Here is a 17,500-nt window from a genome sequence, read left to right on the forward strand (position 1 = left end):
CCAGTAATCACCCCTCTGCGGAGTGGGCTGGAGTACACTGCATTCCCTGAGGTAAGAGGGATTTGTGTTTCTGTGGAAACCCCTCTTTTGTGCTTCTGCTCTGAGGAGCAGTAAGCTCTATATGCATGAATGGTTATTGGGTCCCGCTATTTCTTCAGATTCTATCGGGTCTGGTTATACGGGACCCACGCTCTCTATCGAGATGCTCCAGTGGACTGTCTCTTATTGGGCCCTGCTGGGTTACCCCTTCTAATCTAGCGCCCCCTTCTGGTCGAGCTGAGAAGTGCTCCCCTCTCTGTGAGGGTTAGCTATGAGTCGCTCCCAGTATGTGCTGTAAGGGCCTGCCTCAGCTTGAAAGCCGAGAGCACTGCTCCCGAAGAATTTCCCATTTGCAATGAACTAAGTGTTAGGCCCCTCTGTCGCCTCCTTGGTCAGTTGCCTTTATGTTGGGACCCTGTTGTTCCATGAGAAATGTGTGATCCCCTTCTAGCAGGATCCCATTTCTGATGTCCCATTTGCGATCTATCTGCCCCGGACATGGCTGTGCTCCCCTCACTGCGGGAGGGTCCCTTTGAGCTCGCCGGTCCTGGGCAGACTGGGTGAGTCCTCCTCTCGACTCTAGAGTTATGTCCTCTACCCTGGGCTATTGATCGCTTCGGCCGAGCTGGGTTCCTCTCTCTCCTCGCTAGAGGTTGAACCCTCCACTCTTGAGCTCCGTGGCAGTGACATCAGGTAGTTGGGCCACTTGCTGCTTCCCTGATAAGCTGCCTCTATTTGGGTCAAGCCAGGCAGTGCTCCCCTCACCTCAGAGAGTTATCTTTGAGCCTGCCGTTCCCGTCTGAGCGTTTGTGGTCTGTGAGCAGATGCACACATAGGGCCCCTAGACTGGCTTAATACAGCCTCGGTTACCCTTTAAGCAACGGTGTTTCTAAATCCATGCTATGGTAAGTGCACACGTACACTTTCTAAAATCCACATTGTGGTAAATGTGCACTTTCTAAAATCCTGTATGGTAAGGGTTATGCGCTGTTAGCCTCGTTCCCTTTCTCTGAGTTGGCTTAGGCCCCGGTTCTCGCCTTGGGCTCCACTCAACTAATGTATCTCTGCTGATACATTTCTGAGCATGGTGTTGCTACCAAAAATCTGTCGAGTCAGTTCTTTGAGCGAGCTCATTGAGAGCCGGCAGTAGCCCCCCTGGGTGACAGGCCAGGGTCTGGGTTTTAGACACCTGGCCGTATCCCCTCAAAGGAATCTCTTTCTTCTGAGTCCAAGCCTTTGAGCTCTGCCCTAGGCTTGGGCTTCCCAGCCCAGCCACTATCAGGTAAGTTGTTTAGGGTATGCAGCTCAGGCCCTTGGCTGGAGGGGATAATGTCACTGACAGCCATCAAGGCGTCCTAGGGGCAACTCCCATAGCTATGTTACTTAGAGTTGAGTTGAGAGAGAGTTGGTTACTTAGTGCTCGCTGTGGTTTCTGGCATGCACTCCCCTCAGCATGGTGCCGTGGGTATACCGTTCCCCATAGCGACTCCTAGAGAACGCAGTTTGAAGTTCCCTCAAAAGGGAACATCTCAGGTTACGTATGTAACCACGGTTCCCTGAGAAGGGAACGAGACACTGCGTCCTCTAGTTTCCTTGCCATGCTTCGGACACAAGCTTCAGAAGAAGAAGCAGATGACGTGTTATCCTCGCAACCTTTTATACTGTGATCGCGCAGGGTAATGGCGTCATAGGCTGTCGCCGGTCAATGTTATTGTCGTTTTTAGATGTATGCTTCAGACAACGGTCACGCTCAGGGAACCATGGTTATATATGTAACCTGAGACATTTTGTTTGTTTTATGGATGGCCAATTAAAGGGGTCATATGATGATGCTAAAAAGAACATTATTTTGTGTATTTGGTGATGAGCAGAGGCCGGGGGCTAGAGTTAGCGGTGGCCGGGGGCTAGAGTGAGCAGAGGCCGGGGGCTAGAATTAGCGGCGGCCGGGGGCTAGAGTGAGCAGAGGCCGGGGGCTAGAGTTAGCGTCGGCCGGCTAGAGTGAGCGGAGGCCGGGTTGAGTGAGCGGTGGCCGGTGGGCTTGAGAACGGCGCGGCGGGCGGGCTTGCGGCAACCACATGTGACGACCCCGGGCTGGACTCTGCTTCGTCCACGGTGAAAGCCGATCCGGCGATCCACAGCGCAAAGTTGATGTATTTCCTCAGCGACCAGCACGGATCAGCTCCAGGCATGACGATACAATGTAGCTCTCTAATGTACATGTTGAAGTGTTTCAAGACACTGGAAAGACATTCAGAATTCAGAACACAATTAGTGTGTAAGACAATATACTTACTGTATGTAGAGAGTATCTGAAGATCTGAACATCTGTCTCTCCTCCTCTCGTCAGCTTTAGGATCCGCTCCTGTCCTGTTTCCAAAGCCTCTAGATGATGGGCGTGTGAACATCAGCTGCAGGTCCAGCGGCTGGCATCCAGAGCCCAGCGTCTCGTGGACGTCAGATGATGGAAGGTCTCTCCGTCCTGGAGGATCGTCTCACAGTCGTGGAGCAGATGAGCTGTTCTCTGTCCACAGCTGGACGGCCGTCTCTCTCTCAGACGCTCAACTGGTCTCATGTTCAGTCTCTCTCAGAACTGGAGAGTTAAAAGAAGGAAGACTGAACATACAGGGCATCGTGTCTTCAGGTTAGAGAACATGAATATTTGTAGATACCACAAACAAAAGTGATCAAATTGGCTTGAATGCTAGACCTGTGATCGTTTACATTAGTTTTTTCCCCCTGTGACCTTAACTGCAGGTTTTCCGTCTTTAAGTTACATTTTAAGCAAATATAATTGATCTATAAATATAATTTATTTAGCATACATTCTTGAATGCATGTTCCTTTTTATTCCGCTCCACCACTGAAACAATTTTCTTTGATGTCATCAGTCTCTCTTACTTGTTACTCTCTTACTTGCCAACCATCCAATCAATAAAATCTAACCAAATCCTATAAATTTTTTTCTACTTTATTACTGTAATTGATTTGTATTTTTTTGAAGGTGTTTAGATTCGTCTGGTTTCTGTTTCTCAGGTCCATGGAAGGCTCTTTTCCTCACTTTTCTCATCTGTGCTCTTCTGGGTTCGGTTGTGTTCATCCTCTACAAATACAGAGAGAAACTAACAGGTACAATCATAGTTTAAACAATTTAAATTTTATCTTCAGATGGTTTTTATGCAGGTATTTTATTCTTAAGTGTTGATTTTTTTTTTCAGGGAAGAAACCAGCTAAAGAAAGTAAGTAAACTACATGTGCATCATTTTCACATTCAGAAATACATATGAAAATGCTTATATTTTCCTCATTTGTAAGTCTCTTTGGATAAAAGCGTCTGCTAAATGATTAAATGAATCAGCTTAACATCAGAATTTATTGTGGTTAATCAAGTGGAGTATTTGTGTGAATAAATTGGTAATTAAACCCTCAAAATGAAATTCTCTCATTTCAGTTTGTGAGGAGGAAACTATGGAGAGACTGACAAAAGAAGGTATTTGAAGAAGTTTATCTTTGCAATTTTTTTATAACGGCAGCTGCTTAAGTGACCCACTAAACGTCAAATAAATGCTCATGTGCATGTTGTAGCAGAAATCTTGTATTCACGTAATGAGAATATTAGCATAATGTTATATAAGCAATGCATTTCCAGTACATACTAATAACTAGTTGCTCACAATTACAGCTGTAGTTTTCTTTCTCTAAAACCTTACATTATTTGATTTTGATTTTAGGAACAAATGCAGAAGAACCGAAGAAAGTACCAGGTATGACATCATCTCAGTTATATATTCATATACAGTATTTGTAAAGCTTGTTGTTTATTCCATCCTGTCCATCTCTCTCACTTTGCTTCTTGAGAACAAAAAAACAAAAAGAAACCACAAAACTAAAATCTCTCATTTTGCTTGAGATTTTAAAGTCGAAATGCTTCCATTTTGCAGAGTGACAATCTACTGAATAAATACCATGATACCATAATAAGCAGTTTTAATTTTCTTAGGTAAAATGTGATGGTTTTGCACCAAAGCCACTAAATAGGCTGCATACAAGAGTAACACCAAACCATTGCTTTTTGTTTCTTATTAAAAGAAGATAATCAAGAACATTGCCATTATCTGATCTGATTGTTTTGAAAGTCTGACACAACTAAAGAAATTCCTATTTTTATGCTATTTCTATTTCTATTTTTAATTAAAAAAAAAAATTATTTTTAAACAGATGAACATTACGAGCAGTGTGATGCTTGTATCAGACAAACCAAAAACTGAAACAAGTTACTGGATTGACAGAATGACCTCACAGTGCTTTAACACAAATGAGCTGGAGTGCAGGGGTTACTTAGAGAAACCACTTCAGAAATGACCTTTGACCCTGAGCCTAAGAAATTAGAACCCAACTGATAGTTAACATCTAAATGAAATTCTGCCTGAAAGGGTTACATTTATTGTGGTTTACAGAGTCTGGAGTATTTATGAAGCAGAATAATAATTAACTTTTCCTTTGAAATTTTCTCTCGTTTTAGATTGTGAGGAGGGAATTCTGGAGAAACTGAGGAAAAAAGGTATTTGAAGACGTTTAGTTCTTTGCTATACTTACAGGAACTGTAACTGCTGAAGTTGTCACGCTCTTGAGGAAGGAAGGCACACAAAGACAAAGATACTCCAATATAGAATTTAATAAGAATCCAAGAAGAAGAAGATCCATACAAAACACAAGCAGCATACACAAAGACAATACAATAACCGACAAGGACTGAACAGAAACGGGGAGTACTTATACAAAAGCAAGAGAGGAACTAATGACTAAATTAACAGGACACAGGGTAACAGAATGAACTAATAAAGGAAACTAAGGAAAACTAGGTCACTAAACAAAACAGGAGAACAGATACAAGGTCCATATGGAGACAGTACTCCCCCCTCCGGCCAGGCGCGACCTCGCGCCGTAACAAAACAACAATGGAGGGACAAATGGGACTTAGGAGGAGGACAATGGAGTGCAGTTGGGATGGTAACAGGGGAGGGCGAAGGGTAGGCAGAAAGGCAGGCAGATGACCAGGGCGGCGGTGACGGAGGGAGGAGCCAGGAAGAAGACAGGAGGGACTTGGAGCAGGAGGAGCCAGGCGGGACCCAGACTGCAGCCAGGAATGCGGCCCACGGTGGAGTCAATGGAGGGAGGAGCCATGGTGGAGAAAGGGCTGATGACTCCAGGGGGCCGGCTGACAGTGGCGGAGCAGGTGGGAGAGAAGCCCAGGGTGGAGGCGGAGAGCCATAGAGCCAGGGCGACGCAGAGGTTCCGGAGGGCCTAGGTGGAGCAGATGGCTCAGGCAACCGAGGCGTAGACGAGGATCTGGAAGGCCGCAGTGGAGCCAGAGCGACAGAGGACCAAGGTGGAGCTGGAGGGACGAAGGGAGGAGGTGGAGCTGGTGGACTGACAGGCCACGGTGGAGGTGAGGGAGCTAGGAGCCATGGTGGAGCCGCTGGATCGACGGGCCGAGGCGGAGACAAAGGATCCTCCAACCACAACGCCGATGGAGACTGGCAGACCCATGGCGAACCCACATCAATGATGGTGGGCTGAGAGTGAGCTGAGGGGCTGGCAGAATGCAACGGCAGTGGTGCAGAACATAGCAGATGACTCTTGAGAGGAGGTGGGAGTTCATGACAGTCTGGAGGTTCAGAGATGGTGCGACTCCTAACACAGGGAGCGCAGCGGATAGGGGAACGACCTCCATGGTCGTGTCAGGGCAGGCAGACAGCTCAGGGCAGATAAACAGTTCATTACAGACCTCCATGGTCGTGACGGGACAAACAGACGATTCAGGGCAGACAGATGTAACAGGACAGGCATACAGTTTAGATGATGACGGAATAATCGGTATGTCAGAAAATAAGTCTATAAAATCCACTGAGTCCAACCTCAGCTCACAGTAAGTCACAGTAAAACAAGATGACAGTTATTTTTGGTTTCATAGCAAGAACAATTATAGTCAAAATGCTTCTGTTTTGCATTTTTATAATTTAATATCATCTTTCATAAATTATTTTATCAACAAAAAGAGCATCTTGTGTTCCAGTGGAAGCAAGAAAATCTGTCTGTCTGTACGTAGAGTTCATTTTATGTCACAGTATTTATTTTTTGTAAGATTTCCAAGTTTAGAATTTCATATCCCAGATTTTCAAGGTCTCAGATTTTCGGGCTCCACTGTATTGTTTTTTACAAACTATTGCAGTGTCTTTTAACAGTATACCAGATCTAATGTGAACATAATCAAATATGGGGAATTAACAATGCATAAAAGTTTGTAAAACTAATTATTTCTTTAATATATTGATGTTATTTGTAGATGTCCTCAATTACAGCTGTAGTTTTCTTTCTCTAAAATCTCAAATTGTTTTTAATTTTAGTTGTGGAAGACATCAATATAGAGGAACTGAGGAAACATGCAGGTGTGGAAATATCTCATTTTTATGTTTAAAAATCCCTCATTTTTTTAAGTTTAAGAGGATTAATAACTGTTGCTCATGTATTTATTCCTCACAGTTGAGATCACTATTGACCGTGAGGATTTACAATCAGGTCTGATTGTTTCTAAGGACTGTAAAATGGTGAGGGATCGTCCAGAATATAAGCACACTGGAGAGGGATTTCCATATCAATTATGTGCATCTGGAGCCCAAAGATTCACCTCTGGTCGTCACTATTGGGAGGTAGAGCTGGTACATCCACCTAATCCTCCCAAAAACTATTGGATAATTGGTGTGGTGAAACATGGACATTTTTGTTCAAATAACAGATCTGCTTTAACTCCATCAAGGGGTTTCTGGTTCTTGTGTTCAGACGGTCCTCATGGCTTTCACACCAACACTGAACCACCAGTTAAACTCTCTCTGACACCGAGACCTGAACGACTGGGAGTTCTGTTAGATTATGATGAGGGTCTGCTGTCATTTTACAACGTCAAAGAGAGTAAACATCTCCTGACCATCAGCAGCAGATTCTCTGGATCAGTCGTTCCTCTCTTCAATCCTGGTGCAGGTGATCCGAGTCCACTTAGAATCCTGGATCGTCCAAAACCTGTAGAATCAGCTGTAAAATTAGCTGTAAAGTCCAGTGATAATCCAAAAACTGTAGAATCAGCTGTAGAGTCCAGACAGCCTTTAATAACAGCTCAGAAAGCCTGACTGACTAATGCAGTTTAAACAGAAGGATGTATATACAATAAAATAACATCTTACACCTACAAACTACAGAAATCTATTAAGATGTAGTATGGTGCTGGGAACATCAGGCTCATGGGTTTGTTTCCTAGTAATGTGTACTTATAAAACATACAACTTCAACACAGCATCATCAATTCAACCAAAAGTCAATTTATGACAACTTCATCCAATCTTACAATGTCACAAGCGCTGCACATTTGAATCCTCCTGGACTACATCAACGTACACACTGTAATAAATAAAGGTTGACTTAAAATAAATCTGTTTTAAGATACACATTTGTTTAAGAAGGGCAGTTGATTAGACAAATACAGTCTCACAGCAACACAAGACAAAACTGCAGCAAAAAACATGAACCAACACCATCAGCCATAAAACAATGAATCATGGACACAAACAAATAAAAATCATATAGTTTCGCTCATAACACTGCAGATTATAGGCAGACATTAAATTAATAAAATTATAATGGCAACACTTTTACAATAAGGTTTGATTTGTTAACGTTAATTATAACACGGCTCTCTGGAATACTTGATTCTGATGCAACTGCTGTCATCCTGTACCTCAGTTATTGGCTGTATTTACTGTAAATGACTTCACTGTTAATAGTAATAACGTTGAAGTGTTTGTCCTGTTGCTAGAACAATTCTTTTGAACACTGTCATGGATTTAAGATAATAAACAGGGAAGATTTTAAAACACTTGTCAAATAATATTTAATGTCCTCATCTTTACTCTGTTAGACCTTACCAGGATTTTTTTTTACAGTAAAATACTGGGAACAGTGTTTGGCTGTTAATTACTGTAACGGAGGCATTATGGTAACTAACTGGCAACAATGCTGACAGTTATATACTGTAAATCAAGAATTACAGTGAATAATTGGCAGAAGTGTTTGCAGTTAATTACTGTAATGCAATGCAACCGTTAACGGCATAATACTGTATACACATTTCTGCTGAGATCTCTTCTCAAGCACTTTATATTTTCTACCTGAATCTGTGTACTAATCGATAACTCAAACTTGGCATTGTGTATTTGGAATTGTGTTGGTTCTAATGACAAATTCCCTTTAATGTTCCTCCTTTGTAAGTCACTTTTAAATAAAAGCCTCTGCTAAATGAATGTGTCACACACCACTGAAGCACGGGAAACAGGATGAGGGTTTACCGGACTTTATTCAAGGGAAACACTCAGGGAAAACACAGGTAAGTTCATATGATGTGAATGCCCAGTATTAGAGAGACTTATCTCAAATTCTCGAGTCCGTGTGTGCTTCAGGGAGGATAGGAATCGAGGGCAGATGACCAGCGACTGACGAAGACGATCGGATAACAGGAAACCAGGAGTCGGGTAAGTCTTACACTATTAGCGATAGACGAGACCAGACGGTTAGGTGTCTGTGAGTGTGGGTTTATAAGCATCTCTTAATTGGGCAGAGACAGGTGCAAGGAATCAATACTCCGGTGAGCTGGAACGGGAAGGTGGGGCTGTAGGGTCTGACACTAGTGGAATGGCTGGATCCGTGACAGAATGTAAATGCAGATGCTGCAGTCTGACGGGATAAAACAAACACAGCTAGATTTTTATTCCCAAAATATTGCACATTGATTGATGATTCTGTGCTGATTTAATAAAAGACACAATGATCTGAAGAGCAGATTCCACAAAACAAGACGCTCAAAGTAAATAAAACAAGAGAAAAACACATGGAGACAAATGCAAGAGAAATTATTTCTTGTAAATTAAATGGTAAAAAGTGCAGAAGGAGACGTTCATCAGAATGTCCAGACAGCTCTTTTCCATAAGAGGGAGTGAGACTGTTTACATGATATAATATGACTGTTTAATATGATTTAATGTGATATATAACAGTAGTTCACATGACTTGTGTGCTTTATTCTAAGTGCTCTGATTTCTGAAGTCTATCATATATGACTTCAGAATATTCAGAATAAAGCACACAGGTCATGTGAACTTTGTGTGCTGAACAGAAGTTGATCAGCTTGACACAAGAGACCATCTCAATACAGACTGCAAACACAAGAGCAGAAGTGACGGAGTGTGAGATACCTGTCCAACGATGCTGTTCAGCAGGTTAGTGTACACCTTGTCCAAGCGTCCTCGCTTGATTTCTTGCTTTTCTTCTTCTTGGTCACGTCGGTGGACGCTGCCATGTGGACGGCCGGTTCTAATATTAGAACTGAAGAGTACGAATGTAAGTGAACACAGCTGGTTATTATTGGGAGATTTCTTAGTTACCTTAGTTTCCTGACCTGTCTGTAGGTGGCGCTCTCTATGTGCCATTCAGCATGTGTTAATAAGAGACAATCAGAGTGTTGAGATCAACATAAATGTGACACAGTAGAGTTATACGGAATAACATAGACTACTATGACACTCACAAACAAACACTTGAATGAGTTGACAGAGATGCAGCACAGAGTTAGGCTATACATTATGTTAAACCGCTCCTAATAAATGAAAAGAGATGATTACGCCTGTATCGCCTCATCTTTATACTTCACCCTACAGAAAAGGAGAGCTCTGATCTGTGTGGATCTGATCCAGTCGCCTCATATAACTACAGGGAACTACAGGGAACGTATTTTCAGACCGCAAATATCATTACACAAAACCACATCTATCACAATTACAGCGAATTATTATTCATTATCTGACTTATTGAGGCAACATCAGACTGGTGTTATTTTTAGAGAATGAAAGTAAAACAGGAAAATCAGGAGCACGTTTGATTCTGACTGATTTTTGTTTATTTGACGCTATTATTGTGTTGAGCACGTCTAAAGCTCAAATTCAGATTTCTGTGATTTAACGGAGGAGTGAGTTTGTTTCCTCACTGAACATCGATTATGTCTCTCATGTGATTTATTCTGGAAGAATCTGCCTCAGAGTTTGTTTTATTGGAGTCTGTCTGTATTTTCACAGGAATGCTGTCGATTATTGTCGTGGTGAATCTCCTCATAGAGACTTCAGGTAAGAACATGCTTGGATTTAATCCAGTTTTATGCTTAACTATTCCATGCAGCCCAGATGAGATCAACAAAGGTTCATTCTTCAGTTTTGTGCAATGCATTCAAATACGTAAATACGCATTTTTTCCATTTTTGCATAGATTTGACAGTTCAGCTGTATCATTTGTAATTATAAAATAATCGTCATGTAAGTCTATGCTATATTAAACAAAGTTTGTACTTATTACCGTGTCTGCAGAAAGTCAAATGCTTTGACAAAACATTCAGGCATCTCCAGAAGAAATGCATGCTCATACTAATACAGGTGCATTTCAATAAATTAGAATGTCGTGGAAGATACAGATGTGCCACACACTGACGTCATGTTCGAAAAACATATAATAAACTTGTAAATACGTTTAATGGACATTTATTTAAAAATCACTAAATTCTGCTTTTTATTTAGGATTTTTGTGTTACAATTACAGCTGCTAAACTCGTCTGCCAGTCACAACTGGAGGCAACATACTGCGACATGATCGTGACAATGTCAGTGACACAAGTCCATCGGCACATGTCACAAGTTTTACTGACACATACCACTTGAAAACCGGCTGTCCAAATGACACAGCTGAACTGTCCGATTTTCATTGGCATGTGTCAGTGGAGAGTGGCATGTGTCACTAAAAATTTCACTAAAATTTGTGACACATGAAAACCGGAAGTGCCACCGGAAGTGTCACTGAGCATAACGGCATGTGCCAATGGCATCTGTGCGTCAGATGTCATGTCACTTAATGTTAAAACTGCCTCTCGCTATCACACACATTTTAAATTAAAACTCACCACTGACAGAAACAGTCGACGCTCGTGCCTTAAAATACTATAGTAATACTGTAGTGTTTTTAAACCATACTATAGTAAAGTGTATTGTACTGTGCATATTATAGTATTTACAACACTTTTTAATGAATGCTACAGCATACTGTAGTATTAACTATAGTGAACTGATAAACTGTAATAAATACTGTAGTACACAGTAAACTGTAGTGTATTGTAGTATAATATAAAATATAAACGTAGTACACTATTGGGTAAAGTAATTTGTTTATAGTACTATAGTTGTTATATTACCACAGCAACTATAGAATTACCACAACAAATTAATTCAAGTACTTTTTTGTTTATAGTACTATAGTTGTTATATTACCACAGCAACTATAGAATTACCACAACAAATTAATTCAGGTACTTTACTATAGTATGGTTAAAAAACACTATAGTATTTATTATAAATTACTATATTTTATACTATATTGTATATATACAATATATATATTGTATTGTATTGTATGTATATATATATATATATATATACACACACACACACACACACACACATATATATATATATATATATATATATATAGTATACTATATTACTATTTTTTCATGTGGGTTCTTTTGCATTTAAATCTTTATTACAAGCAATCCCGCGGGTCTTAAAGAACTTTGTTTTTCTACCTCCACAAGTGCATCTATTATGTTGCCTTGTTTATCTAAAAGTGCGAAATGAACCATGGTTTTACTACAAATAAAACCAAAAAAACATGGTTATAGTTAAACCATGGTAACCACAAAATAACCATGGTTTTGCTACACTAACCATAGTTTAACCACGGTATTTGTAGTAAAACTGTGGTTATACAAATGGTAATCAATGCGCCAAAAAAACATGGTTACTACACTTTTACTGTAGTAAAACCATGGTTAATTTTCGTAAGGGTTTCCTTGTTTTAAACCTAACCAAAAAGCCACGTGTTGACTGTGAAACACAGTAGACTTTAATTATATCGATTTATTGTGAAATTACTACATTTTCGTGTCAATCCATGTCCATTTTTACAGCGAACAATGCGCTGTCACTTTAATTCAGTGTGTGCAGCACAGCAGAAATAGACTCTGTGCGTGAACGATCGCTGCACTCAAGAGCCGATCCTCCCTATACGCTAAATACGCAAGCTGCGTAGGGCCCCCGAAACTCCAGGGGACCCCCTTGCTCTCAAAGATGATTAAATTTTAGTTTAGTTTTTGAATTTGGCCAGCGGTTATGAAAACATGAATGATCATTTCTTTTAATGCGGTGCGCTGTCGCCCTTTCTCGTAAAAATCTGACAAATCATGTAATGTGAATGTCGTACAGTCTTGCTCGAGACTAAAAAAACGAGTTGAAAGCGTACCGAGCCACGGAATATATATGTACAGTACACAATTATTTTCTTTAAAAAAAAGTTTTTTGTTTTTTTTTCATGTTCCAAAGGTTGGAGTATGTTGCTAGTTACAAGACTGACTTACTTCATGTGAAATTTTGCCAATATCTCCCTTACTGTATGTACCGGTCACAATTATAAAAAAAAAAAAAAAACACAACTGTAAGTCCACAAAAGGGTTTTTTCATTTTCCAAAGGTTGTAGTATAAAATATTGATCTACTGTATGTACAGTAAGGAAGATATTAGCAAAATTTCACCTATAGTAAATCAGTCTAGTCACTAGGAACGTACTACAACCTTTGGAACATTAAAATAAACAAACAAAAAACTTTAGGTGAATTACAGTAATTTCTTAAGAATAATTATATACTGTATGTACAGTAAGAAAGATATTATCAACGTTTCAACTGTAGTAAGTCAGTCTGGTCACTAGGAACATACTGCAACATTTAGAACACGAAAAACCCATTTTGGCGAATTACTGTAATTGTTTTCTTTAAAAAAAAAAATTGTGTACATATTTAGGGAAAGTATTGTCTTAAGCGAGTTATTGGCAATATATATTTAGTCAGTTTGCCCGCTAGGCATTTACTGTAAACATTGATTTTTATTAATTATTGGACTTTGTTTTTTACTGTGAGGTAAATTTGCAGATGACCCTTAAAGCAGCATCTTTCTACGTAAAAATCAGACAAATCATGTAACGTGAATGTGGTACAGTCTTGCTCGAGACTAAAAAAACGAATTGAAAGCATACCGAGCCACAGAAGAGACACTGTTTCTCAAGCGCTTTCCGCGAGCGCGATTCAAGACAGAGTGAAACACGGACAAATGCATTTCATTCATTCGTTCATAACCACACACTCCACCGCTTTACTGATTATAAGGGAGTTTTTTGAGATGCTTAAACTCACGCTTGACTTAAGTCAGTGACACTGTTACTTGACAATGTAAATGTTCTTTGCTCGCTTTCTCTGTATAATTTAATCGCTGTTTGAATAACTTTGGAAGGTACAGGTAATAAGAAAATCAATTAATTACACCCGTGAACATGATTCGGACATCTCTGGATGGTGAATTAAATCTCCCAGCATTCCACTCTCCTTCATAGCGTCATCAAGCTTCGCCTTTGTTATTGTTTTGAAAATGCGACCTCTAGCGGCGAAAACTTACATATTGTGCCTTTAAAGTAAAAAATGGATGATAAATACATCTTTCGAATGGAATTAAATAGCACATATTTTGAGTGACTTTCTTGCTCATCATATTTGTTTTCATATAAAAGCAACAGAACTGAAATTATATCAGCAACACAGCGCATGAGTGTGAATAACGCGATATCCACCTTTGATCTCATAGGTATCTGCTCCACTTCGAGAGGTCAGATCTGTCCGTCTTGACTGCATTTATTTCACTCCCTGCCCTCACTGCAGCCGCCTACTCTCGCCTACAGTTCAGGTGAGGCTCATCTCAAACGAGCCTAACTCTTGTCACCCATCGACTCCACATGGTCCCCAAAACACGTTTTGTCATGAAACCACATGCGAGAAGTGTAACGGGAATGACGCGAAACAGGAGTTGTTCATTTGAAAATGGATGTCAGGAAGAAATTAGTGCTGCAAGCTGTTTACGTGATGATCTGTTCTGAAAAAAATTGCTCCATTTCTTGTGTCCACACTTTCCTTAAAGCCATATTGCTGCTGTTTTTCTTCTTCTGACCTCAACCCATGCCTTGCTCTCATTGGCTGTAGCTCGTCATGACACCTGACACCACGTGATGTCGAGTTGGCCGACCGGTCCAGATATTTAGCATGCTAGATATTTGTTTGGCGTCAGCGAAGCAATGCCAAGCCTCTTTGATGCGTCGTTGAGTAGTTCACACATAAAGATTGCAGAGCGCTGATCATCTGCCGATTTTCCCCCGATCACAGCCCGACCTGTCGACGAGCTCGTTAACTTGCAAATCGGGCTTAAAATCCTGTCGTATGAACTTGCCGAAAGTAAACCAATCAGTTTTCTGTTTGTCAGTGTGGCAAATCCACAAATTCTGAGCGGCAATTTTACGCCCTCACACGAAATTCCCAAATGCGTGGATTTATTTTAAAATGACTGAATTTCAGCCATGAAAATTCACCAAACAACGGTAAATGCAACCCGGAATAAATGCATAAATTAAAGGCAGGGTAGGCGAGTTTAGAAAGGCTAGCAATAGCAAGCTAGCTTTGAAAGCATAAGATCCCACCCTCCCTGCATAATCACTCTCCAAAGCCACGCCTCCTCCCAAACACATGAACACGCACAAGCAGACGATGAAAGACGGCGTAGGTGGAGGGTTGAATGCAATGCTGTCAGTTTACCTCAAGTCTCATTCACCAGTGAGAAAACTTCACAGTACAAAGCACATAATTGTCATGAATCCGGTCCGTGGACTTCCGTCTGATTGCCACCAGAGGTCGCTCATCCATTATATTGACTCTCTCACTAAACAGACTGTTACACATCACCACGGACTACATTTCCCATGCTCCACTTCACTGATTACACTCTCTCACCTGCAACCAATGGCACACACTATATAACACCCTCTCAGATCCTTCTCATCGCCAAGTATTGTAAGCACATATCGCTACCCTAGTTGATAGCTACTTTACGGAGCCTGCTCCAGTTTGCTTAATCTAGTCATAGTCTTGCCTTACCTGTTTTCCCGTGTTTGGACTCTAGCCTGTTCTCTAGTTTCGCCTGTTCTCTGCCTGCCCTGTTCGATATCGGCAGTCTTGGATTACCCCTCTCGTCTCGCCATGTTCAGATACTGTTTACTCCTCACCTGGACCATAGCCTGTGTTTCGGATTAACCCTTTGGATTACCCTGTTTGGACATTGTTCACCGGAGATCGACCACGCCCGTTCACTGGACTACTCTTGTGTCTTGTCCTCAATATACCTGTTTGCCATTGTCTGACCTTTACCTGTTTTGATCACGTCTTTAAAATAAAGCTTTGCAAATGGATCCGCACATCTCACGTCTCGTTCGCCCCATAACAATAATATAACAATAACGGCACCTTTCATTCTCACTGGAACGATGTATGCAAATACACATATTTTGACAGGCAGGCAGGACAGCCTATCGTAATGTTCGGACCGAACATCTTGATTGGACGAACATTTTATGGTCCTACGCCTTCCACAGACGATATAAATACATATAAATAAATTTAGACCACTTAACTTAGTGATTGCTATGGATTGGATGTGAAGAGACTTTCAACCAGCATAACAAAAAATGTTTTGAACCAAATCACCTACCCTGCCTTTAAATACTGTATATTTCACTGAGTGTGTGTGTGTCTGTCTCTCAGTGTCGTTCACTGTAGTGGTTCCTGGTGATCCTATAGTGGCTCATGTGGGATCCACAGTGATTCTTCCCTGCTGGATCTCTCCTCCTGAGAACGCTGAAGCTCTGGAGATCGGTACCGTCGTGATCAGTTCAACAACCCCATTGTCTTCTATCGCGATGGGAAGATCCAAGAGGTCCAGGAATGTTTCAGGAACCGAAGCTCTTTGGCTCTGCGGTCAGATCAGTCTGGTGGACTGAAGGATGGAGACGTCTCTCTCCGGCTGGAGAAACTCACATTTCAGGATGAAGATTCATTTCACTGTGAAGTGAGTGGAGACAGAAAATATGACAGCAAAGTAGTAGACCTCAAAATCACGGGTGAGTCAAAAACATCATGAAGCCAAACCTGGTGTGAACGTATATGAACATGAGAACTAATGCAAATGGCATTTCATGACTTTCATTGTTTTGTTTTTTTTTAGCTTAATTATTATTAATAATTAATATTTTCATTGTTTTTGGTTTTTAATTAATTCCTATATTTTGCTTCAGAGTTGAGTTTAAAATAATCTGGATTTTGTTTCTCAGATTCATCAGGTCCATGGAAGGCTCTTTTCTTCTCCGTTCTCATCTGTGCTCTTCTGGGTTTGGTTGGGCTGATCCTCTACAAATACAGAGACAAACTAACAGGTACAATCTGGTCAAAATATTTTAACCTTTTAGCGTTCCACAGTACCGCCCACGTACACATCGTGTTTTAGGCCAATTTTACAGGAATGCTAAGGGTTTTTGTTTCATGCATATCTCATGTGTTGATATTTTTGATCTGTTCTGCAGGGAAGAAACCAGCTAAAGAAAGTAAGTAACATGAACTTCATTTATCATCTGAACACAGTCATGATTTAATGTGGATTATAGAGTCTGGACTGGAGTATTTCTGAAGCAGATTAATAATCAAACCTTTCATTGATATTTTCTCTCATTTTAGTTTGTGAGGAGGACATGGAGAAACTGACAAAAGAAGGTATCTGAAGACATTGTTTGCTCTGTGCTATACGTTTATAAGAACTGAAGTGACTCACTAATTGTTAAACAAACATCTATACATGTATTGTAGCGGAAGAAAAAATAGAAAAGGTTAGTTGAGTCTGAGTGGAATATTGTAGTTGTGAGTTGAAATACACTCTCTACACACACGTTAACATTTTTACAACAAGAACAATTATGGCCAAATATATTTATGAACCCGTTTATTTCAGACAATGACATCCAGAGATCTGAAATGCGTCCATTTAGTATTTTTTCAATTTATTATCATTTTATCAGCATAAAGAGAATCTTGTGTTTCAGTGAACACAGTTTTCACTGTGTGTAAACTTGCTTGAATGTATAAACTGGCAAGATAAAACACGTACAAATGATAAACTTTCACTCTGTGATGGTTAAACTTTGCATTAAAGGGGTCATATGATGCGATTTAAATTGTTCCTTTCTCTTTGGAGTGTTACAAGCTCTTGGTACATAAAGAAGATCTGTGAAGTTGCAAAGACTAAAGTCTCAAATCCAAAGAGATATTCTTTATAAAAGTTAAGAGTCAGCCACACCTACCTAAAACGGCTCGTTCTAACACGCCCCCACATACCTACGTCACGAT

General features: G+C 40.5%; 1 protein-coding gene across 1 annotated transcript in view; it reads left to right on the forward strand.

The window, feature by feature from the left end:
• The window catches only part of LOC107748029 (butyrophilin-like protein 2), a 49,646-nt gene that overhangs the window by 7,295 nt on the left and 24,851 nt on the right, over nucleotides 1-17,500 (forward strand). The window contains exons 3-6 of the mRNA XM_016562677.1: nucleotides 2,387-2,680; nucleotides 3,073-3,165; nucleotides 3,255-3,275; nucleotides 15,869-15,944. Coding sequence (XP_016418163.1) covers nucleotides 2,387-2,680; nucleotides 3,073-3,165; nucleotides 3,255-3,275; nucleotides 15,869-15,944 — 484 coding nt within the window. The remainder of the gene's footprint in view (nucleotides 1-2,386; nucleotides 2,681-3,072; nucleotides 3,166-3,254; nucleotides 3,276-15,868; nucleotides 15,945-17,500) is intronic.

This window comes from Sinocyclocheilus rhinocerous, unplaced genomic scaffold (genome assembly GCF_001515625.1).
Source record: "Sinocyclocheilus rhinocerous isolate Xijiao unplaced genomic scaffold, SAMN03320098_v1.1 scaffold3243, whole genome shotgun sequence".
NCBI classification, from domain to species: domain Eukaryota; kingdom Metazoa; phylum Chordata; class Actinopteri; order Cypriniformes; family Cyprinidae; genus Sinocyclocheilus; species Sinocyclocheilus rhinocerous.